General features: G+C 34.9%; 1 protein-coding gene across 1 annotated transcript in view; it reads right to left on the bottom strand.

Annotated features, from left to right (window-relative positions):
- DDX4 (DEAD-box helicase 4) overlaps positions 1-24,892 on the bottom strand; it is a gene marked incomplete at both ends in the record, with an annotated part of 49,396 nt that overhangs the window by 7,220 nt on the left and 17,284 nt on the right. Inside the window, 10 exon segments of the mRNA XM_084232868.1 lie at positions 392-546; positions 2,262-2,414; positions 2,963-3,105; positions 3,318-3,365; positions 3,472-3,519; positions 5,530-5,577; positions 6,641-6,717; positions 7,613-7,718; positions 15,307-15,366; positions 17,830-17,880. Coding sequence (XP_084088994.1) covers positions 392-546; positions 2,262-2,414; positions 2,963-3,105; positions 3,318-3,365; positions 3,472-3,519; positions 5,530-5,577; positions 6,641-6,717; positions 7,613-7,718; positions 15,307-15,366; positions 17,830-17,880 — 889 coding nt within the window.

Raw genomic sequence — 24,892 nt, 5'->3', positions numbered from 1 at the left:
ACTGCTATGGCTTGACTTTGATTCCCAGCCAGGGAGCTAACACACATATGGTGCAGCAGAACTCTCCTGTCTCACTTGCTGCTCCCCTTAGCCATGTATTTCAGTAAATCTGCCTGTTCTGCTCCCTATTCTGTCTCTGGTGAGACCTCTCACTCTCCACTCCCACCCTCCTGGCCTGCAACTCAGTTCTACGGGGGAAAAAAAAAGTAAGGGATATAGTTGTACAGTACACATTACTGCCAGCATACACCTTTTAAAATAGGGTAACAATAGCACAACATGCTATCGATTGTCAAAAAGAATGACTAAAGAGCAAACAGGTGCACCAGCTATTTCTAAAGAAAAATCTCTGAAGAAAAACTTTTGTGAGTCGGATTCCAGATATACTTACCCAAAAGAAAATTTTCTGGCTTCCAAATAGATCTGATTGATCAATTCTCGAGTTGGTGCTACAATAATACATTCTGGCTCCTGTAGCTCTTTAAAACGACTAGCAGTTATTCCATCACGCATCATATGAGCCAAAATTGGCAAGAGGAAAGCAGCCTAGAAGTTAAATTCTACAATTCATAAATTTACAATGCATCATCTCCTCCTTTTGAATCTATTCCTCATTCTCTTATAGTCTTTAGATACCATTTCCATCTTGCTTGAAAATTTAAGAAAGGAAAATAATGTTCATTTATTAAAAATTCATTCAATAAGTTTTTGACCTCTAGGTCTTTGTGCTCAAATTATGCAATGTAATTGTTCAATAAAAACATTTTTTTAATTTTTTATAAGGGATACCCATGGATGCTAGATAAATCAAAAACATACAGGGGGATGCAGATATAAGTTGACGCAAATCACTGCAGTTAACAGTTGTTTAAATGAGTCCTTTAAGAATAGTGTAAGATTATCCCTTAGAATGCACACCAAAAGTGGTTCATGCGCAGAGCAAAAACTGGGAAATCATGATCATCATTTGTATTACTAAACACATCACCCACACTGAAATTTCATGTAGCAAGAGAAATGCTGTGCTATAGTTTTCTCATTAAGTGAATAAAATAGCAAAATCTACCTCCAAAACCAGGTTTAAGTTACTTACTCACCTACTTTCCCCTCAATTCTACTATGAAGGCTGATTAAAACTAAAACAGTATGAACCAAGATTCCATGACCCTGACTTACTTCATGGGACCTTTTTAATATTAATCCTGCAGATTAATCCTAAAACCAACTTGGTCTCATTGTAACAGGTGGTCCCAAGGAAAGGGAGAGGTTCCAGGTTCCCTGCCCCACCCAAGGGAGGATGGAGCTGAGCAGGAAGAGAAGAAGCTGCAGAGGAGACTGAGGAAGGAAGCAGAATGGAGCCAAAAGGAGACCTGGAGCAGACACATGGAGCCTAGAGACACGTGAAGAAACCGCTTGTCTTTTGGTCGTGGACTGGGTGATACAGATGTGGGTGAGACCCGTGGGGAGGTGACAATGGCAGCTTTTATTGTGATTTTGATTTTGCTCTTTTCCTTCCAGGCTTGTCTGGTTGTTTCTGACCCTTTTCTGTGGGTCCCCACTGGAAGATGCTTTGGACTTGTGGCAGGCTTTGGGGCCTTGCTCTGGGCCAGTCCCATTTGGATGGAGTTTTACCCACGAGGGGACGGGTAACTTTGGGTGCTTGATTTAGGAACTAGATTCTTTGCCTTTCCTGTATTGTTTCCTAATTGTATTAAGGTTCCTTCCCATTAAAGTCTCATGTTTTGTGTTAATGCGGCAGATAGCAGAACCCTATATAAAATACGCAGGTTTGCGGGGTTTGGGCTGCCCCTCTCCCTGCCCTATAACATCATCAGAGTTTTTCTAGAATTAGCATGGTTCATATTATGAACCAGGTACAAAACATATAGCTTTTGTCATTCTTTTGACTCCAAAATTATGTCAGTTATATTGCATAAATTACTTTCTTCCTTTCTCTGTGTTTGTAACCCTCATTTTGTTTTAAATACCTGCATGTTAGAAAAGTGATTAAACATTTATGAACTGCAACCATCACTCTAGAATAAGCTCAAAATCTTTCTTCAGAAGTACACGAACACAAATAAGAACAGAAACTAGATGCAAAAACAAATACTTAAATGATAAATATGTATATGACAGTTCATTGAAATCATCTTAAAACCTATCCAACAAAAAATTTTCAAGCTTCCTGGGAAGAACCAAAGTTGAAAAAACATAGCAATTTGAGTATGGGGCAGAAAACATGTGGGAAGATGACTTACAGTCTTTCCAGACCCTGTCTGAGCACAAGCCATTAAATCTCGTCCTGCTAGTATAATAGGAATACTGTATTTCTGCACTGGAGTGAGTTTAGTATAACCAGCTTTAGCAATGTTGTTATTAAGTGTCTGACAGAGATTAGCTTCTTCAAAAGTCTGGGGGGAGGAGGAAAGAAACAGCATATGAAGATCATTCCATAACATTTCATTGAGTTTTTCTACTCTTTATCTTGAAGTTACTTTCCCCAATTTGATGTCCCCCTTTAAAAGTAATATCCAAAGACTGTATAAATTACTTACTAGAAGTAAGGACTATACCTACAGACAGTGGTTCTAAAAAATTTCTTTTTACCCTCTTAAAACTTAAGAGAAACAAAGAACTCTGATTAGGTAACAATGGCTCATTATCAACAAAGGGCTCCCCTAGCTCCTTAGAAAATCACTCCCCTAAAACACACTTTCGCACACATTTAGTAAGTAGAAATCTTGAATCTTTAGGAAAAGTATCCTTTTTAGTAAATTTAAATAATGTTCTCATCAACGTAGCAATTAACTCTACTGTAGATTGTTCTAAATTTCTAACCTATCAGATATTAGAGGTGAAATTTCTGTATCCTTTAATATCACCTAAAAGAAAGGTACTATGTATATATTAAAGCCAAAATTTGTTACACGATCAACACAAAAATAACTGTTACACTGACCAGAATTGCTGGTGGTGCATCATGCCCAGACACTTCTACAAGAATAGTATCATATTTATCAAAGTTTATGCCTGTCTGATAATGTGCAAAGATGGAGTCCTCATCCTCAGGCGGAGGAGGTGGTATGTAGGTCACTTTTGGTCCTTGGAATTTAAATAAAAAAAGAATTTACATTACAAGGACAAGAAGAAAAATAAGAGAAAATATACAAAACTGACAAAATCAATTTTAAATATTGTAAAACTTTCCATTGTTTACTATTAAAGTTCTCACTTCAAATAAACTGTTTTTAAATATTTTGTATTTTTATTAAAATGAACTATACACTAATGTGTACCTCACAAAATTAATATACCTTGAGTGTCACCACTTTCTCCTCCTTCAGCTTCTGACTTCCAAGAATCTTAAAGGGAATCAAACCCAAAAAAGAGATGAATGTTTTTTCAAAAATCGGGAGGTACAAAACCACTCATTATAAAAATCCAATACCTTATCTAAGTAAAACTTACTCTTTCCAGAGCTTGTTATTACTTCTTCATTTAAACCTTTGTAACCACCTATTAAAGAAAACCAATAGTGACAATCAGTTAAGATTCAAGGCTGTGCACACATACTTTCATTCTCATTGCTTGTCTTCAAAGAGGACAAATTCTAAAACTGGATAGACATCTTTAATGGCCCTTTGTCCAAATAATACTCAAGACAACTAAGATAAATGGAATATTGAACATTTTGTTTCCTTAGTATTCAAAATGCTGAAATTCTACAGATGACAGTGTTCTATATTACTATTTTTTTTTTATAGAGGCATGCTTTATTTATTTGTTTGCTGGTTTGTTTGTTTGTTTTGTTTATACATGCACTGGGTACAGTCAGAAGCGCGGGAGGGTGAGAGAATTCACCAGAGCCAGAGCGGGGAGCAGAGCAGGCAGAAGGACCGAAGTACACTGCTGAGGGGAGCAGCGGGCGGCAGGAGAGGTCTGCACGCCATGTGGGACCCTCCTCTGGTGGCCGGGGAGCAGCCGGGGATCGAACCGGCGCCGCAGAGGCCGCGGGCAGCTTCGCAACCCAGCGCTCAACCGCTGCGCCACCGGGGAGGCCCTATATTACTATTTTTAAAGGTGTTATATCTCTTTCCTAATTCCTGTATTCCTTAACAAGGAATATATTTCCTAAAAGGAACTACAGTCCTAAAAGGAACTGTATTGAGGTGTCCCCAATACCACCCCCAGGTTTTATAATTTACTAGGTTTCATAGGACTCCGAACATAATTGTACTTATGGCTATACTGTATTATGTAGTTAAAAAGATCAGAAGCAAGATAAACTAAAGGAATGGCACATGGGGAAAGTCCACAGAAAAACCAGGCACAAGCGTTCAAGACTCCTCTCCCACTGGTATCACACAAGACACATTTATTTTACCAGCAACGAGCTATGACAATTCACTGCAAATTTTATCTACCAGGGAAGCTCATCAGAGCTCATCAATATTCAAGGTGCTTATTAGGGGTCATTAATGTAAAGCCCCTTCTGCCTGGCACATACCAAAATTCTGTACTCCCAGAAGAAAAGCAGGTATTCAGCTAAAACCAACCACAATACCGTATAGTTTTAGGCACAGCGAGTCACTCTTACCAGTTAGAGCCATAGGAACCCTCCTGAAATCCAATTCCCAGATGCCAGGAAAGGGCCAACCATGTAAGCAGGATTTTCAAAGAATAGTAGCTAGGCCTCTAATGTTAACTCTTTTCTATATGCTACCTTTTTGATTTTTAAACAACTAGTCATATATTATGCCATGTCAGGTTCTATTCACAAAACAGAATAAGGACTGCATTAGATTTGAAAAACTAACCACATAGAACATTTTTACCATTTGAACTAATTTCCTTGCCTTGTGTGCCCACAGATCTTGAAATCTTTTTCAAACAAGATGTGAGTATTTGTGGAAATTGTGGCTTAGCTAATCATTAATAATCTCGTTCTATAATGATGAATCCAAGAATAATGGCAGGGGGTAGGTGATGAGGCAGTTTAAGGGAGTGGTTGCTTTGAATACTCTTAGACAATAATGATGACTTTACTGATTTACTAGTTTGGAAAGCATTTTAATTTTTATGTGGTGTATGAGTACTTATAACTAAAAATATTTTAGGGTACAAAGTCATACGTAGTAAATATTCTTTATCCTCTATACCAAATAACTGTAAGAAAAAAACCCTAATATTAATATAGTAAGGATTTATACATACAGGTATATCTCAAGTTTTAATATTTGCATGGTATACCATTTTATGCTTTTTTTTGAAGAATTTTAAGTGATTTTCAGTGTTTACTTATAATAAGTAAAGGTTTAGCGAACATCCTTACTTACCTATTAAGCAAAAACATTTATAGTACATAATTCTTATAACAGAATTGCTAGATTGATGAGCACAAACTCTTTACAATAGGCTGTAAATGTACTGCTCAGAATGCATTAAAACTGTAATAGTTACCTTTCATAACTTAAATTTGTATTACAGTGTGTCAGCTGAATATAGGCAAACCAAGTAACAACTCACCTCGTCCACTTCCACTGCCACTCCTGCTTGGATAGGTGTCACCATTACCTATTAGGCATTTTTCTGTAGATTACTATTTAGAGACAATAAAAACTTCCCCTAAAGCCCATAACCATATACCTATATCTATTCAAGTATTACTTACTCAGGATTTCTAGTCCCTTACTTCAACCATCTATCTTTTAATTTAATTAAATTTTTTTCATCATCTGAACGTTTTACTTAAATAGTTCATTTTTTTTAAAAAAAGCAATTTTAGGTTCAAAGCAAAATCAAAGGAAAGTAGAAATTTCCCATATTCCTGCTGCCCCCCAATCATCTGTACAGCTTCGCCCATTACCAGCATCCCCCCCTAACTAATGAAGCTACATTAACGCAAAATAACCACTCAAGATCTATAGTTTACACTAGGGTTCACTCTTGTACATTCTTTGGATTGTACATTCTGTGACTTTGGACAAATGTATGATGACATTTATCCATCATTACAGTATCATACAAAGTATTTCCACTTTCTGAAAAAATCCTCTATGCCCTATCTATCCAGCACTCTCTCACAGCAACCACTGATCTTAGGGTTTAACCCTCTCTGTGTAGTTTTGTCTTACCCAGAATGTCATATAATTGGAATCACACAGTATGTACTCTTCTTAGATTTGTTTCTTTCACTTAGCAATTTGCATTTAAGATTCCACCATCTATTTTCATAGCCTGACAGTTCATCTCTTTTTAATGTTGAATAATATTTCATTGTCTGGATATACCAGTTTATTTATAAACATTTGAACATTTCCATCAACAATTGTATTATTTTTTTCATTTTCTCCTCAAATCCCCTCACAGAAGTCTTTGATACCAATGCAAACTTCATAATTCTTCCTACAATTAAAAGTATAATTTAACCTCAAATTAACTGATTAGTAAAAGAAAACAAATCACAGAACACAAATTTTGTAACGGATGCAAAAATTCTAGTATTTTTGCCTACAGATCTTAAAGCAGAGAAAATCATAAGCCAATGTAGTATACTTAACATATATCAATATTACTAATCCTAGAGCTAAATACATTTATGAATGGTTCATATTCAGTAATAAATTTTATTTCTCACCTGCACCACTGAAGACTGATCTTCTAGAACCAAAAAGGCCACCAGTGCGTGGTGTGCCCTCTTCTTGTCCATATTCACTATCTAGATTTGCAGGCAATAAAATAACATTACTTTTAAGACATTTTTAAAGTACTCCATAAAGGGAAAAAAATTGTGTGCATGAGGCTAAAAGATGTGCGGTAAGATAGTTAAATTTAACTGAAGTATGAGTATTTTTCCTAAACATTGCACAAAGAATTTCTCCATAAATTATTTCTTTCAATTACAAATTACTTCCTCAAAAATTAAAATTTTTCCGTTGAAGATGTTAGGGCCAGTGCTATACCAAAACATGATATAAGCAAATTAAGTCACCTCCAAAAATAAAGTTTCTGCTCCCCAAAATTTCACATGGCATCACCTCATTATTATTCTCCAGAATAGCATCCCATGCTTCCACTGTTGCCAAATCAAATTTTGAACAACTACTCTTCAAATTCCTACACTTCAAAAATGACAATTCACTAATCTATTACATTTCTATTCAACCATTATTATAAATTTATGTTTTTAGCTTCCAAAGACACTAATTTGTCATCTTCCATTAATAGACACATGCAATCCAACATTGAATTGAATACAATACCCTTGCTCCAAAGGACTGACAGCTGGAGGAATTTTAGGGAGGAAGCCACATTCATGGATAAAGCCATATAGAAGGTCATCTGTTTATATGAACATCATTATCAAGCCTCTAAAATACTTAATAGTATGTAACATTAAAAAACTGAGTCATACAAATATCTAAAAAAATTCACATATTTCAACCTAACAATATGCAATTACATGTGTCTAAAAATTATATAATGTAGAAGATTATGTACCAGTTACTATGCTATTTTCAATTAATTCTCATAACCATGTTATGTGATAGGTAATTTTTTAAATCATTTCCTTCTTAAAAGATGAAGCACACCATTTGCAATCCACTACTAACTTGGACTTCCTAGACCAAATCCTCCACGGCAACCTCGGAAACTACCTCTTCCACCTCTTCTGGTTGATCCTGAAGCTTCAGAATCATTTCCATCTTGATAACCTATAATTTTGAAAACACAAACACAAGAACACCACAAAACACAACAAAATAATCTTAACTTAAGGCTTGTATAATTCAATTACTTTAAATATTTTAAGGCATAAATAGGTACTTACTAAAAAGAAATGCCATATTTGAACTATAAATGTTCCTATTTACTAATACAAATAAATAAGTTATGACCTTTTTTTTTTAATTAAAGAACTGCTTTCTTTGGGAATCAAAACTAAAAGTAGCTAAAAGGGAGAAGTGTAACTTGTAAGGCACTGAAAGTTTCCACAACTGCACCATTATATGTGGATTGCCACAATCTACAGGATTCATTAAATGTTAGGCTTGTACTTTCTCCCTACAGAAAAGAGGAAACATCTTACCTAAAGGACAGAGAACAGGCACATATAAAGTTTTATTTTCTGTTATAAACATTATATTTCAACTGAACATCAAAAAATCAGCAGAAATAATTCAAGAAAAATTTGATCCCACCTGGGGCAGAAAAAAGATCAATTCAAGGCCAAAAAGCCAACTGGTCAGGAAATAAGGAAATAAATGATACTGTTTTGTTTATAAACTTTTAACTATTTACACCTAAAAAATTTCATCAGTAAAAGTAAAAATTCTAGATGTGACAGTTGTTGATATGGATTTTATGTGTAATACTGTTTGTAAAGTGGGCAGAACAATTCAAAGTAGATTCAGTTATATGTTTATAACCAAAATCTTACTGAGCATGTCACAAACTAGTAATATTCTATTTTTCATTACTTACACCTACTTTACTCTAAATTATTTATGCCTTTATTTAAGAAACTTTGTCAGTTTCTCTCTTTTCCAGAAAAGCTTTTTACCTATCTTACTCTTTTTTTACATATGTTATTTTCATGTATGTATATAAGAAACATGCAAGTTTAAAATACACTAAAATGAAAACCTACAGGCCCCCCATCCAGTTTAAGACTAAAGTGTTCCCAATGCATCACAGTCCATTTGTATCTTTTGCCCTTTATTTTTCTTCTCTCCTTCCCTAAACATCTGTCCCCATCTAACCATAATCCTAAATTATTCCTTGCTCCTTGTAGTAACAACTACAACCTTTATTGATTTTGAGATTTATATAATGGAAGCATACAGAATATATTCCTCCTTTTGTTTCTTTTATTCATCTTTGCTTTTGTTGATCTGTGAAATGGTACTTCACTTTTACCATTAAATAACTCTTCATTGTTTATTTTCCTGTCATGTCTATCAACTTTTATACTTTCTTCCTTTTTAATTATGTAATTATAGTAAAATCACCAGTTTTTTTTCTAATGACTGCACATAAAAATTTTCCTCTAAAAGCTACTTCTTAACCAGCTTTAACTGTATCCCTTAAGTTTTGATGTGTTGATTTTACTATCATTAAATTCTAAATATTTCATTATTTCTGTATGTATTAAAAAACTGAAAAATTCAGTTTCCAACCATAAAAACTAGGTATTTTATTACTGATTCTACTTACATTACACTTTAACAAGAGAACATAATCTACAATATTAATTCTACAGAATATTTTGGCACTTCTTTTGGTCTCAAGAGATGGTCAAATTGTATATTATTTTCCATATATGCCGGAAATGAATGTGCAATGTATAATTTTTCCAAACAAATATTATACAAGTTTAGTGCTGGTATTCAAATATTCTACAGTCTTACTAATTTTGAGTGACTATTTCTGAGGAAGATTTCAACCTACTGGGTTGAAATTTTTCCTTATGTTTACTTTTGCTTAATATATTTCAAGAATATGTTGCTAGGTTCAAACCATGCTCAGAACTGTTGTCTTGCCAGTGAACAAACATTTTATCATAAGTATTTATGACATATGTCTGATGTTGTCTCCCATATTTATACCAGATTTTTTCATTACTGGAGTAGCTTTTTTTTATATTTTTCCATTTGCCACTGAAATGTGTTTAGAAATAATTGCTGACCTATTTTTATTTCTACCACAATACGCTGTGTTTTCTCCTAAGTTTTTTTTAATGCTTTTTGTTCTCCTTTCTTCCTATTAGATTTCTTCAAACACTGTATTTCATTCTGTTTTTACTGATATCTTTCAATTTCACCATATTTAAGAAGTACACATATAACTTTTAACCTTGTCTCTTTCTTCCAAAAGTCTGTCCTTTATTGGATTTCCTCCACTATTATTATGCCAGGTTATTTTATTCTTTTCTTGATTATTCTTCAATTTTAACATTATGAAATCCTTAGTTTCAATATATCCTCCTTCCTACTGAGTTGGCAAAGAATGTAATTCTTTTCACTTACTTATTTAGTTCTTTCTTCCTTTTCAAACACCTGAATTAATGATCATTCTCATCATTATTACTAGCCTATCCAGTCCTTTCTTTAGGTTTGCCAATATGTTTATAAACTTAATTTTTATGTATTTTGGTTTATCATTGCTTCCTACTTCTTTCTTCCTGCATTCAGTTTCCTTCTTACTAGTATATATGATTTAGGAGTTCTCCTGCATTTTTAGTTTTCTTTTTTATTAATGTATATGATTTAGGAGTTCTTTCTTCGTTGGTATTAGAGTATTAAATACCTTTGAATGGCATTATTCCTGAAACATAAATAATATGAATATAGCCATTTGGGTTCAGAGCTATTGTCCCTCAGTATCCCTTATTCTACTATATTATGATCTCTTAAAAAAAAAAAAAGAGTTCCACTATCAATCTACTTCAATTTTTCCTTCCCACCTTCTCCACTCTCCTCTAGTTTTATCTTTGCATTATAATTTGAATCAGGTGTAAGAGTGTGGATTTGTTTTTAATTTGCTCAAGACTCTTGTACCTCTTAAAATCTGGAAAGGTCTCGTCTATTCTCTTTGAATAGTCTCTTTTTTCCTTCTTTGCCTCCTCCCATTTTCTCTGTTCTCTCCTCTGGAGATATTTACACATATGTTGGAATAACAGGGCTTCTTAATTCTGTCTTCCATAATTGCCTTCAGTTTTGCATTTCCAAATTTAGAATTTCCTCAGATTTTTTTGATTTGTTTATTCATCTGTTTTTCCTGTTTAATCCATGTATAATGTTTTAATTATTCTTTTCTGTAACTTCAAATGGGTTCATTTTCAAATCTACCTTTTCTGCATAATCAACAACTATATAATACCTCAATACCTCTGGTATCAATAGTTCAATGAGCAGATAATCAAACTTTTAAATAAACTCACTCTTCTTTTGTCACAGCTGATGAAAACTACAAGTTATATAAGGAGCTTAATAGAGGTAAAGCTAACATATGTAAAATAAAAAATCTGCATGATATTATTAAAGTAGGGACAGAAATTTCATGTATTCCACATGGTCTTAAAAATAATGATCTTTGGGCCTCACTCGGGCCTAGGGTGGTGCTATCAAGATATCACCAGCCACTGCAGCATGAGTTCGATCCCCAGCCAGAGAGCCAACCCACATGGTGCAGCAGACCTCTCCTGTCTCACCCACTGCTACCCTCAAGCAGTGTATTACAGTAGATCCATCAGTTCTGCTCCCCACTGTCTCTGGTGAATCCTCTCACTCCCCCCCTCCTTTACCTCTGGCCTACACCCCAGTTCTTCTACACACAAATAAAAAAACTTAAAAATAATGATCTTTCTTAAACATCTTAAAAGGCAGGAGTGAGATACTACTCATTTTATGTAATTTTTTAAAATGTTGAATGAAAAAGTTGCAAAAGGTAGATATAACATTAAATATTTATAAAATAGGAAGCTCACACCCCAATGTAAAAACAAGTAACTTCTGGGAAGGGGAAATGTAATACAAAGGAACAGGTATTCCAACAATTTTTAAATTTTTTTTTAGTATTTGAAATATGACCAAATACTCCTGTTATATAGTCATATAGGTGTTTGTATTAGAATCCTTTGTGCTTTTCTGAGTTCCTGAAATATTTCAAAATGTATTACTTTATATGTCACTTTTCATAAAATAACATTAACTTCTTTTTTAAAGGTGTTATCATTCCCTTCATGAATTCTATTCCACATGTCATAAGGGAGAGTTGACAAGCTCTTATAGTTCTTATGTTTACTTTTGCTTAATATATTTCAAGAATATGTTGCTAGGTTGAAACCATGCTCAGAACTGTTGCCTTGCCAGTGAACAAACATTTTATCATAAGCAAGTATTTATGTCATATGTCTGATGTTGTCTCCCATATTTATACCAGATTTTTTCATTACTGGAGTAGCTTTTTTTAATATTATATTATTTATATTATAACATATATAAATATATAATATATATTTATATATTATATTATATATAATATATAAATATTATTTATATTATTATTTATATTATATTATTTATATTATTTGGTAACAATCTTCAGAAAATGTGTCTATATGTCACTTAAACTTTGAAAAACAGAAATGTGATCATCTTTTTTATCTTAAAAAAGGTACTTACCAAAATATAGCCAGTTCACTGAAACATCAATATATAAAAGTCAATTATTTGTATATACAAGCAAGAAAAATAAAAACCTTGAAAATATAAGGATCAATGAAATCAGTGAAATGGTAAAGTAAGTCAGTTCAATCTGTTACTCCAAAAGATATGGACCAAAACTGTCAGAATTAATCTTTTCAAGCTCTGAAAATTAAGCAGACTGTAACAATCTGGGAACATTCACTTAAAAAAAAAAAAAACAAAACTGATTCTCAGTTAAGAACAGTAACTTTGCGGCATATTGTATCTAACCCCAATTCCCCACCCTCTAGCAATTCTACCTTAAGGCATAGACCCAAAAGATAACAGAACAGGGATTCAAACTGATAAATGAATGATCATAGCAGCATTACTCTCAATAGACAAAAGGAGTAAAAAACCCAAGTATATATCAACAGATGAATGGTTAAATAAAATGTGATATATGTACACATACATATGTGTGTGTTTATTAGAATATTATTCAGTCAAAAAATTGGAGTGAAGTTCTGATGCATGCCATAACAGAGATGAACACTGAACATTAACATGTGAAATTAAACCAGACACCAATGGGCATATATTGTATGATTACACTTACATGACAAATTTAGATGAGGCATATTCAGTCTCTCAGAGACTGAGAAGAAAAAGATATGGGGAGACTTAGTGCTTAATGGATACAGGTTTCTGCTTAGATGATTAAAAGTTTCGACAGAGATGACAGTTGCACAGCCCTTTGGATTTATTTAATACCACTTAAAAACAGTGACAAATTTTATGTTATAGCTATTTTGTCACAATAAACAAATTAGAGTTCATTTCCCAAGCGCAATTGGAACTATTAATCTACACATCCAAGAAATTTAACAAACTCCAAGCAGGATAAATTAAGAAAGACCAACATCAAATATCAACAAATGGTTCTGGGACCAATATGCAAAAGAATTACAAAAGAATATCAACATGCAAAAGAATTGAGTTGGTCCCACCCTATACCATATACAAAAATGAACTCAAAATGGATCAAAGACTTAAATGTGAAAACAAAAACTATAAAATCCTTAGAAACAAACAGATGAAAATCTACACTAAGTATGCAAAGGATTTTCTAGGTAAGACACCAAAAGCACAAGCAACAAAAGAAAAACTAGATAAACTGGATTACATCAAAGTTTTTCAAACTTTTGTGCTTCAAAGGACATTATTAAGACAATCCACAGAAAGGGAGAAAATATCTACAATTCATATATTTGTGATAATAATGTGGAGAAATTGAAAACCTCATACATTACAGGTGGGTACATAAAATGGTGCAGGTGGTGTAGAAAACATGCTGAGTTCTTCAAAAAGTTGAACATATGAATTACTACAAGACTCAGCAATTCCAAATCTATGACATACTCTGGAGAAATAAAAACATGCTCACACATGTTTATACACATGAATGTGTATAACAGCATATAAATCATACTAGCCCACAAATGGAAACAACCCAATGTCCATCAGCTGATGAATTGAATGTGGTGTATCTATACAATGGAATAGTACCAACCATAAGAATTAAGTATTGTCATATGCAACAACACGATGAACTGTGAAAATAACATGCTAAGTGAAAGTCAGACACAAAAGATCACAAGTTATATAATTTCATTTACATAAAATGTTTGGAACAGGCAAATCCATAGCCATAGAAAGTAGATTAATAGTTGTCAGAGGATGGGGAGAGGGAAGAAATAAGACTAAGCACTAACAGAAACGGGGCTTTTTTGAAGAAAGGGAAATGTTGGGAATTGGTGATTCATATAAAAGAGTGGATGTATTTAAAACCACTAACATATAAACTTTAAAATGGTGATGTTTATGTTATAGGAAATATTAGCTCAATTTTAAAAATGCATCACAAAATACCAAGTACTCAGGTGTAGAAAGGTGTACAAAGACTATCACCAAAATTATGAAACATAAGTAGGAAAACATGAAGACCTAAATAAATGGTATGATTCATAAGTTGGAAGATTTGGTATTATAAAGATGATCATTCTCCTCAAATATTCAATGTAATCCCAATAAGAGTCTGATCAGATTTTTTTCTGGAAACTGATAAACCCAAAGGAATAAGAATAACCCAGGTAATCTTGAAGAAAAACAAACTAGGAATTTACACTACCAGCTATCAGGACTGATTATGAAACTACAGTAATTAGACTACATTACAATGGTACAAAATCAGAGAAACTGACCAATGGAATGGAGTCAAATCTACAGTTTCACATTTATACACAAATTTAGGATACATATAGGCACTCTTGTAAAGAGGATCTTAGTTCAACTGGACATCCATATTTGGGCAAAAATATATCCTGAGCCCTACTTACACTATATACAAAAATAAATTCAAGTCAATTATAATCTCAATATGGAAGCTAAAAAGATAAAGTTTTTTTTTTGTTTTTGTTTTTGTTTTATAAACATTTTATTTACTATCATAACAATTATTTTATAATTTATTAAACAATATTTTATATTTTTAATATAGTATTTTACATCATTCTTCCTTTTTTTTTTAGATAATAAATTTTATTGTTATATTCCCCATACAATTGCAGCCCCCCCATTCTGACCCCAATCCCTCCCCTCCCGCCCCCGCCCCCCTAAAAAGATAAGGTTTTGAATGGACAATAGAAGAGAGTATCTTTATGAATTTAGAGAAAGCAAACAGTTCTTGCACAGGACCATAAAAAAGAAAATACTGGCAAATAGGGCTTAATTAAAACAGTAACTTCTATTCACTAAAAGACTCCCTTTGCCACATAATCTATAACGTGACTGACCAAGATTTACACAGTTTCTCTTTTTTACTTTGTGACACATTCTGGAGATCTTGGGGGGGGGGAGAAATCTAGTGACATTAAAAAGTGAGAGGAGGGAATCCTACTGAATTAGTCACTCAGGTATTCACAGCATAAAACATATACAAAGTATCTCATCTAAAAATTTTTGCCACCAGTTTTTTTTTTTTTTTCTGCTCTTCGTAATCAGTTTTGTGAGTTTAGTGTCTTAGGTATAAACTGTTCCAAAATGTGGTCCTTACCGCCTCTCTTGGAAAACCCTCTGTTCCGTGTTTGATTATCTTCACAGTCATTATTAGACTCTTGAATAAAAATTTAACATGTAAATAGCATCTAAATAATTAACTTTAAAGAACAGCATTGTTACAAGATGAATAAGAAAAAAATATTTTCTTAGGTTAAAATACGAGCTTTTAAGTCTTAAAATAATTTTAACAGAAATACAAAAATATATTCAGGTATTACTTATAGATCTAAAAAATGAATACTGCATTTATAATTGAGAACACACTATTTGCCAAGTGCTAGACATGAGCCAAAATAAGATTTTCATAAATGTCAGTTTGACTAAAAATGTTTTCAGGAACATCTAAACTATTAGGTAGTCAAGTTATATATTCCATAGACCACTAGAAATACAAGTTTTGTTTTTAAAATGCCATCATCATTTCCCTGTAATTTGCCTTTTTTAATAAATCTGAAACATCAGTGTTTTTAATACATGCAATCTTCCCATACTTATCCTAATGAAAGAATCTGGGGATATTGTGGTTTTCCTATTTTTAATGGTGTTATCAAGCAATATTACCAAAGGCTAAATACAAGCAGTATGAGGATAACTACACTGAAGGTTGCTAATCTGGAAAATTTGTTAAAAATAAATTCTCACAATGCATCTCCAGAGATATTTTGAAAGAGTGGAGTGATATCAAGGAATGAATAATTTTTCAAAGTTAAAAGTGTATTTTACTGATACAACTTTAGTTATAGTAATAACTAAACTTTCTAGAAGATTCCAACAAAGCCACATATGGGAAATATAGTGGGTTCCAGGGTTTTTGTTTTTAACATGTCATTATTAACATTTTAGAATTTTAAGTCACAGTGATGACATATAATGGCTAAACAGCTTACCAAGCTATTAAGTTCCTTTGCAAAAGTACTAACCTACATAACAAATAATACTGTTTTACTATAAAAAAATAACCAAGAGCTCTTGCTGCAGACTCCTATTTGAAATGAAGTCAACAAGTACCAAACATATCTAAGAGTCTTCTAACATCAAGACAACTTTCTTGGAAGCAGAATTTAATGTTATAAGGGAAATTATCAGGAAAGAAAGAATTTTTAAAAGACTGGCTCTGGAACAATGATGTTGGTTACAGGAAAAAAAAAAAGTATGAATTAATTTGAGATCTGGTAAGAACAATTAAGTCTTACATTGTCTTTGACCAATTATTTCCCTAAAACAAATCTATAGTTATTTTAACCACAATGGGAATTAAAATAAGCTAATGAGAAATTGGCAGACGGAAACCCTATGCACTGGTTTTGCAATTTCTATGAGTCTTTATTTCAAAACAAAAAATTATTTTTAAAAAGTCTCTGTAGAGTTAGAAATTAAAGCCAAAAGCAAAAATAAGATAATGATCCCAAGATTAGTTACACCCTATTAACTATATAAAAATAGTAATAGTAACACATATCTGTTTGGCACTGTTTTATATGTATTATTTAAATCCTCACAAAATTTTGAAAGCTGGTATTCATTTTGTACACAGAGAAAATTAAATACAGAAATTAAAAACATTTTGCAATGTTACACAACTAACAGGAGAGGAGGATCTGGGTCTTAAACTAGGGTATCCAATTCCAAAACCTGACTTCCTAATCACTACACAGCTAGAGGAAACTAGATTGCAGAGAAAAATAACCACACAACATGCTATCATGGGTGTGCAAAGTTTCTGTCATTATACTAAAACTTGTTCCTGGGTTTGCCAACAATTGTTGAGAATGAAATAATTCAATTCACGCATGGGTGTTTTAATTATAGGAAAACTAAGAATGATGACAGAGGAAAAATGGGTCAAAGAGAAGTAGATGGTTTTGGAGAAAGAAGTTCTTTCAAGCGCTGTGCAAACTGGCCTGGGTGTTCAAAAGTACTCTAGCCCACACTGAAAGTAGACAACTGGTAAGGAAGGTCTCTGCTAAATGAAAATGATTTTGAATATTAATTAAAGGTTGGAAGATAGGATCAAGTAAAAATGGAAAAGAATAAACATAGTGATGTTTTTCTTCTCTCCAACATTAGCTCTACATTATATGTTTTTAATTTGACTGGGATAGAAGAAAAAGCTGAGACAAGCAAGGTGAATGAGACTGCCAGTATCTTATTTGATATATTAAAAACCACCTTTTTCCAAAAGCATTTTAAAGTGATGAGGTTTAGAATTGGTTTTCATTTTGAGACTCAACTAACAGTGTAAGATCAAGTCTCAAATATTTAATGAAGATAGATAGCATCTACTGTTTACCATGATCATATCTGGCACTAAGTTTTGTGCTTTTTTATATAATTTTCACGTAGTCTACCTACAATCCATAAAATGGATGGTTCTCCATTCTACAGAATAGGAAACTGAATTGGAGAAATTACATCAATTTGCTCTAAGTCACTCAACTGGAAGACAGCAGAGCTATGATATGTAACAAAGTGTATTACACTGAAAAGAATCCATAAGTTACCAAAAAATTGAACTTACCTTTCCAGAAACCTGAACTATCACCTTCTTCAAACTTGTTATTTGAAAAACCTATGTAAAACATAATATGAAAATATATGAAAGTAACAATTACCTGTAACTGTGGCTAAAAATCAAAACAAAACCTCATCAGGACAACTAGTTATGATGCTTTAAATAAGATAAACTACATACATCTATACATATAAATACTAAATGAGAGTTCATAGAAGCAGCATTATAATTTCTCCCTTGTGTCAGGTTATTAAGGTTAAAACATCAACCAATCTTATGTTACCTCAGAAGTCATATAGTCCTACAATATGTACATGGACACAACAGGGTACACGAAGTATAACCACCGTATACTTTCTATTCAAATTTTAATTAGAATATACCAAATTTTAAAATTTTATAAATTAACACAATCTCTTCATCCACTGGAGAAAACAACTAATTATAATCCAACATTCAATTATTTTTTTCTTCTCAGTGACAAATTCTGCCAACTTTTTGCTAACAGAATTTTAAAAAAACCTTTATCAAGTTGTGCTTTAAAATTTCTCTTTAGGAGAGCCCCGCCCCCCAGGAGGAGACCAGCACCAGCACACAGCCCCGGCCGCCCGGTAAGCTTGCGCTGAAAGCGGCGCGCTGGAAAAGCAGACGCGGATCCGGATCGGATCGCAGCTGCCCAGGTCCCCGCGCCTGCCACCTAGGCTTGCGGGGAGACACGCGGAGGCCCTCCCTGAGTGAGCAGGAACCAGGCGCCCAGGCAGGGGAGCGGGATTCAAAAGGCGCCATTCCCGCGCCACTGATCTGGGCTATAGCCCGCGTCCTGGAACTGAGGGCTTTGGAACTGAGACCCGGGGCACGAAATTAGGGGCGTGGGTTCCCCACGACGGTGGGGCACAAGGCAGACACAGCACCCCAAAGCCGTTGAGGTGTACCCTACCATCCCCGCTCTGCTCCCTGTCCCACGGGGTGGAAAATCAGCTCCCCAAGGGCTCTAGGAGAGATCTCTGGCGCCACCTAGCGACTTGAAGCCAGCACAGGCTCCTGAAGGAGCTAGTGGCCAGCTGGGGAGTTAGCCCACACCGGGCCCCTTCCGAACAAGTAGTCTGAGCCCACAGGGAGAGCGAGCACCCACAGCCGGGGCAGACCAGGCGCACAGAAGAGTGTGCCTGAGACCGACGCGCAGGGAGTGTGTCCCACATCACCATTATAGAACAGGGACATTTCTTCAGTAAAGACTACCTGCAGAAGGCTTCCTCAGGAGCCAGAGGTGAGCGGGGGAAGTTCGCCCACGCCAGACCCCCTCTGGCCTGCAGTCCAAGCCCAGAGGGGGAGCAGGAACCCACCGCTGGGGCAGACCAGGCGCACAGGGGAGTGTGTCCTCACATCGGCATTTTAGAACAGGGACCTTTCTCCAGTAAAGACTGCTTGAAACTGACAGATGACTCCTGGAGGAACCAGAGGGGAGCAGAGAAGCCCACCCAAGATGCCGGCCAGTCCCAACAACACAGTGTCCCAACGCATACGGCAAATTAGAAAACAGACAGTAGGGAGGAGAAGAACCACACGCAACCTAGCAACTCTCCAGAGAAAAAGCACACCACAAAAAGAAAACCAGCCCCCAGATTGCAACGACAGTAACTTGGAAGAACTTCTGAGCCTTCCAGAAAGAGAATTTAAAATTGCCGTGATTAAAAAACTGACAGAAGTCATAAAGGAAAACAATGATAAGGGAAAAATAATCAACAATCAGAAGAATGAAATTGAGTCCCTAAAGAGGGAAGTAAAAGAAATGCAGGAGATCAAAGAATTAATGGAAGAACTAAAGAATTCTGGGAAAAGCAATGAAAGCAGAATTGATGAAATGGAAGAACGAATAAGTACTCTTGAAGACACAGAAATAAAAAGAACCAAAACAGAAAAGGAAAGAGAAGTACGAAGGAAAAAGAATGAAGAAAGACTTCGGGAACTATCTGACTCCATGAGGAAAGGAAATATAAGAGTTATAGGAATACCAGAAGGAGAGGAGAGAGAAGTAGGAACAGAGAAAATATTCAAAGAGATAATTGAAGAGAACTTCCCAAATGTGAAGAAGGAGCTGAAAATTGATATACAAGAAGCAAGAAGAACACCAAACTTCCACGACGAAAGGAAAAATACAGCAAGACACATAATAGTAAAGCTCCCAAGAATCCAGGAAAAGGAAAAAATAATGAAGCTGGCAAGAGGGAAGAAACAGATAACATTCAAATGAAAACCAATCAGGCTGACATCAGACTTCTCCGAAGAAACACTACGGGCAAGGAGAGAGTGGAGGGACACAGTCAACAGACTCCAAGAAAACAGATGCCAGCCAAGAATACTCTATCCCGCAAAGCTCTCCTTCCTCTTTGAAGAAAGAATATGGACCTTCCCAGACAAACAGAAACTCCGGAATTTCATTGCAACTAAACCCCCACTCCAAAAAATACTACAAGGAGTCCTAAAGCCAGAACCTCAGAGGGACGAATAACAATGAAAGAAGGCCAAAAAAAAAAAAGTTATTAAAAGAATAAATAAAATCAAAGGAAAGACAAACACAATGGCAAATACAGATGTTAACATATCAATATTAACTCTAAATGTAAATGGACTAAACTCTTCAATAAAAAGACACAGAGTTGCAGCCTGGATTAAGAAACAAAACCCAACCTTTTGCTGTCTCCAGTAAACACATTTAGCTACAAAAGATAAAAATAGGCTCAAAGTTAAAGGATGGAAAACAATCCTACAAGCAAATGGACCAAAAAAGAAAGCAGGAACAGCTATACTTATATCAGATAAAACAGATTTCAAACTCAAAAAGATAAAAAGAGACCCCAATGGTCACTACATTATGATCAAGGGGACAATACTTCAAGAAGAAATAACACTCATTAACATATACTCACCAAACGAAGGAGCACCAAAATATATCAGACAACTGTTGTCCTCTCTGAAAACAGACATCAGAGAAAACACATACGTAGTGGGAGACTTCAACACACCACTATCAACAATGGATAGATCAACAAGACAAAAAATAAGTAAAGAAACCAAAGCTCTAAATAAGGACCTAGAGCAATTGGGCTTAACAGACATCTATAGAACACTAAACCCAAAAAAAACAGAGTACACATTTTTCTCAAGTGCACACGGATCATTCTCCAGGATCGATCACATACTGGGGCACAAGACAAACATCAACAGATACACCAAGATTGAAATCATATCAACCATCTTTTCTGACCATGAAGGCATCAAACTAGAAATAAACCATAAAAAGAAGGCAAGGAACTATCCTACCTCATGGAGATTAAAAACCACACTACTGGAAGACCACTGGACTAAGGAGGAGATCAAAGAAGAAATTAAAAAATTTTTTGAATTGAACGACAAGGAAGACACCAATATCCTAAATGTATGGGATGCAGCAAAAGCAGTAATAAGAGGAAAATATATAGCAATAGAAGCTCACATCAAGAAACAAGAAAGAACTCAAAGAAACAACCTAATCTCGAAGCTCAAAGATCTAGAAAAAGAACAACAAAAAAACCCCAAAACCAGTAGAAGAAATAAAAACAAAAGCAGAAATAAATGAAATTGAAACTAAAAAAACAATCCAAAAGATCAATGAAACCAAGAGCTGGTTCTTTGAAAAAATCAATAAAATAGACAAACCCCTAGCCAGGCTCACAAAGGAAAAAAGGGAGAAAGCACAAATAAACAGGATCATCAATGAAAGAGGAGAAATCACAACGGACACAGCAGAAATCAAAAGAATAATCAGTAACTACTATGAACAGTTATATGGAAACAAGTTTAACAATCTAGAGGAGATGGACAAGTTCCTACAACTCTACAATCACCCAAAGCTAGATAAAGAAGAAATAGAACACCTAAACAGACCAGTTACAATTAGCGAAATTGAAATGGTAATCAAAAACCTCCCCAAAAACAAAAGCCCAGGACCTGATGGATTTACAAATGAATTCTACCAAACATTCAGAGATGAATTAGTGCCTATCCTTCACAAACTCTTCCAAAAAATTGAGAACGAAGGGACAATACCAAACACGTTTTATGAAGCCAACATTACACTAATACCAAAACCAAACAAGGACAACACAAAAAAGGAAAACTACAGGCCAATCTCCCTAATGAACACTGATGCAAAAATCCTCAATAAAATTTTAGCCATCAGAATCCAACAATGTATCCATAAGATAATTCACCACGACCAAGTAGGATTCATTCCAGGGACACAAGGATGGTTTAACATCTGAAAATCAATCAACGTTATCCAACACATCAACAAAAAGAAATATAAAAACCATATGATAATATCAATAGATGCTGAGAAAGCTTTCGACAAAGTGCAACACCCATTCATGATAAAAGCCCTTGAAATTCTTGGGATACAAGGAACATACCTTAACATCATAAAGGCCATCTATGACAAGCCAACAGCCAGTATCATTCTCAATGGTGAAAAGCTGAAAGCAATTCCATTAAGATCTGGAACAAGACAAGGATGTCCACTCTCACCACTGCTTTTCAATATAATACTGGAAGTCCTAGCCAGGGCAATTAGACAAGAGAAAGACATCCAAGGAATCCAAATAGGAAAAGAAGAAGTCAAACTATCACTATTTGCAGACGATATGATATTATACATAGAGAACCCCAAAAACTCCACAGAAAAGCTAATTCAACTCATCAATCAGTTCAGTAAAGTGGCAGGATACAAAATCAACACGCAAAAATCAGTAGCCTTCCTATACACAAACAATAAATCTGAAGAAGAAGAAATCAAAAAAACCATCCCTTTCGTTATTGAAGCAAAAAATCAAATATTTGGGAATAAATCTAACAAAAGAGGTAAAGGACCTATACAAAGAAAACTATAAAACACTGTTAAAAGAAATAGAAGAAGACACAAAGAAATGGAGAGACATCCCCTGCTCATGGATTGGAAGAATAAACATTAAAATGGCCATCCTTCCAAAAGCAATATACAGATTCAATGCTATTCCAATCAAAATTTCAATGTCATTCTTCAAAGAAATAGAACAATTATTGATGAAATTCATATGGAATCACAAAAAACCCCGAATAGCCAAAGCTCTCCTGAAAAAACAAGAAGGGAATGGAGGCATCACACTCCCAGACTTCAAACTATACTACAAAGCCATAATCATCAAAACTGCATGGTATTGGAACAAGAACAGACATACAGACCAATGGAATCGAATAGAAAATCCAGAAATAAACCCACAGATTTATGGTCAACTAATCTTTGACAAAGGAGCAAAGACTATGCATTGGAGCAAAGAAAGTTTGTTCAATAAATGGTGCTGGGAAAACTGGGTCGCTACATGCAAAAGAATGAAGCTTGACCACTACCTCACACCATACACAAAAATCAACTCAAAATGGATTAAAGAACTAGACATAAGACCTGACACCATAAAATATATAGAAGGAAATATAGGCGAAACACTACGTGATTTGCACATCAAAGACATCTTTACAGACACATCACCCAAAGCAGTGATAGTGAAGGCGAAGATAAACAGCTGGGACTACATCAAATTAAAGAGCTTCTGCACAGCAAAAGAGACAATAACAAAAACAAAGAGAAACCCCACCAACTGGGAGAACATTTTTGCACCCAACACTAATGATAAAGGACTGATCACAAAAATCTGCAAAGAGCTGATGAGACTCAACAACAACAAAGAAAATAATCCAGTCAAAAAATGGGCAGAAGAGCTAAAAAGAAACTTCTCTGAAGAGGAAATGCAAATGGCCAACAGGCATATGAAAAAATGTTCAACATCACTTGTCATCAGGGAAATGCAAATCAAAACTACCATGAGATACCATCTTACACCAGTGAGAATGGCACATATTAAAAAAACTAGCAACAACAAATGTTGGCGAGGGTGTGGAGAAAAAGGAACTCTTCTGCACTGTTGGTGGGAGTGCAAACTGGTCCAACCACTGTGGAAAGCTGTGTGGAGATTTCTGGACCTACTAAACATAGAGCTTCCATATGATCCAGCAATTCCACTCCTAGGCATTTACCCAAAGGACACAGAAACATCAATTCCAAAGAACACCTGCACCCCTATGTTTATAGCAGCACTGTTTACAATAGCTAAGCTTTGGAAACAACCCAAATGCCCAAAAATAGATGACTGGATCAAGATGTGGTACATATATACCATGGAATATTACTCAGCATTCAAAAAAGATAAACACATGCAATTTGCAGCAACATGGATGGCGCTGGAAGGGATCATGCTCAGCGAAATAAGCCAAAAAGAAAAAGAAAAATACCGGATGGTCTCACTCATAGCAGGAATCTAGAAAACTTAAATAAGGGACCAGGAAAATGAATAACTATAAGAAAGTGAAAATCAAAATCAACAAAAAACTATGAACCAGAGACACTTTTAGGGGGGCGGGGGCAGGAGGGGAGGGATTGGGGTCAGAATGGGGGGGTTGCAATTGTATGGGGAATATAACAATAAAATTTATAAAAAAAAAATTTCTCTTTAGGGCCTCCCTGGTGGTGCAAGGGCTTAAGATGCAACCTATCAAGCTATCCACAGCCAGCCTCTCCAGCACAAGTTCCATCCCCGGCTAGCCAGGGAGCAATCCACATGGCACAGCAGACCTCTCCTGACTTGCCCACTGCTCCCCTCAGCAGTGTATTTCAGTCAATCTGCCCGTTCTGCTCCCCACTCTGTCGCTGGTAAATCCTCTCACCACCACCTCCAACACCTCTGGTCTGTACCCCAGCTCTTGTATGCATAAATATTTATAAAAAATTTTTTTAAAAATAAAATTTCTCTTTAACAAAAACCTGTGTCTAGACTTATGAACCTATAGCGCAGACATGTCTCTAAAATTAATTTTAAAAATATTCATCACAAGAGCTAATAAAACTGAAGCTAGATGTCTGTCTTTTAGAAAGAAATTAGAAAACATCATTAGAAACAGTTTATATGTTAGAATCAGGTGTGCAATTGGGAGTTTTAAATTT

The sequence above is a fragment of the Talpa europaea genome, assembly GCF_964194135.1.
Source record: "Talpa europaea genome assembly, chromosome: 5".
Classification (NCBI taxonomy): domain Eukaryota; kingdom Metazoa; phylum Chordata; class Mammalia; order Eulipotyphla; family Talpidae; genus Talpa; species Talpa europaea.
Note: the sequence above shows the minus strand (reverse complement) of the source record. Positions and strands in the feature narration are given on the sequence as shown.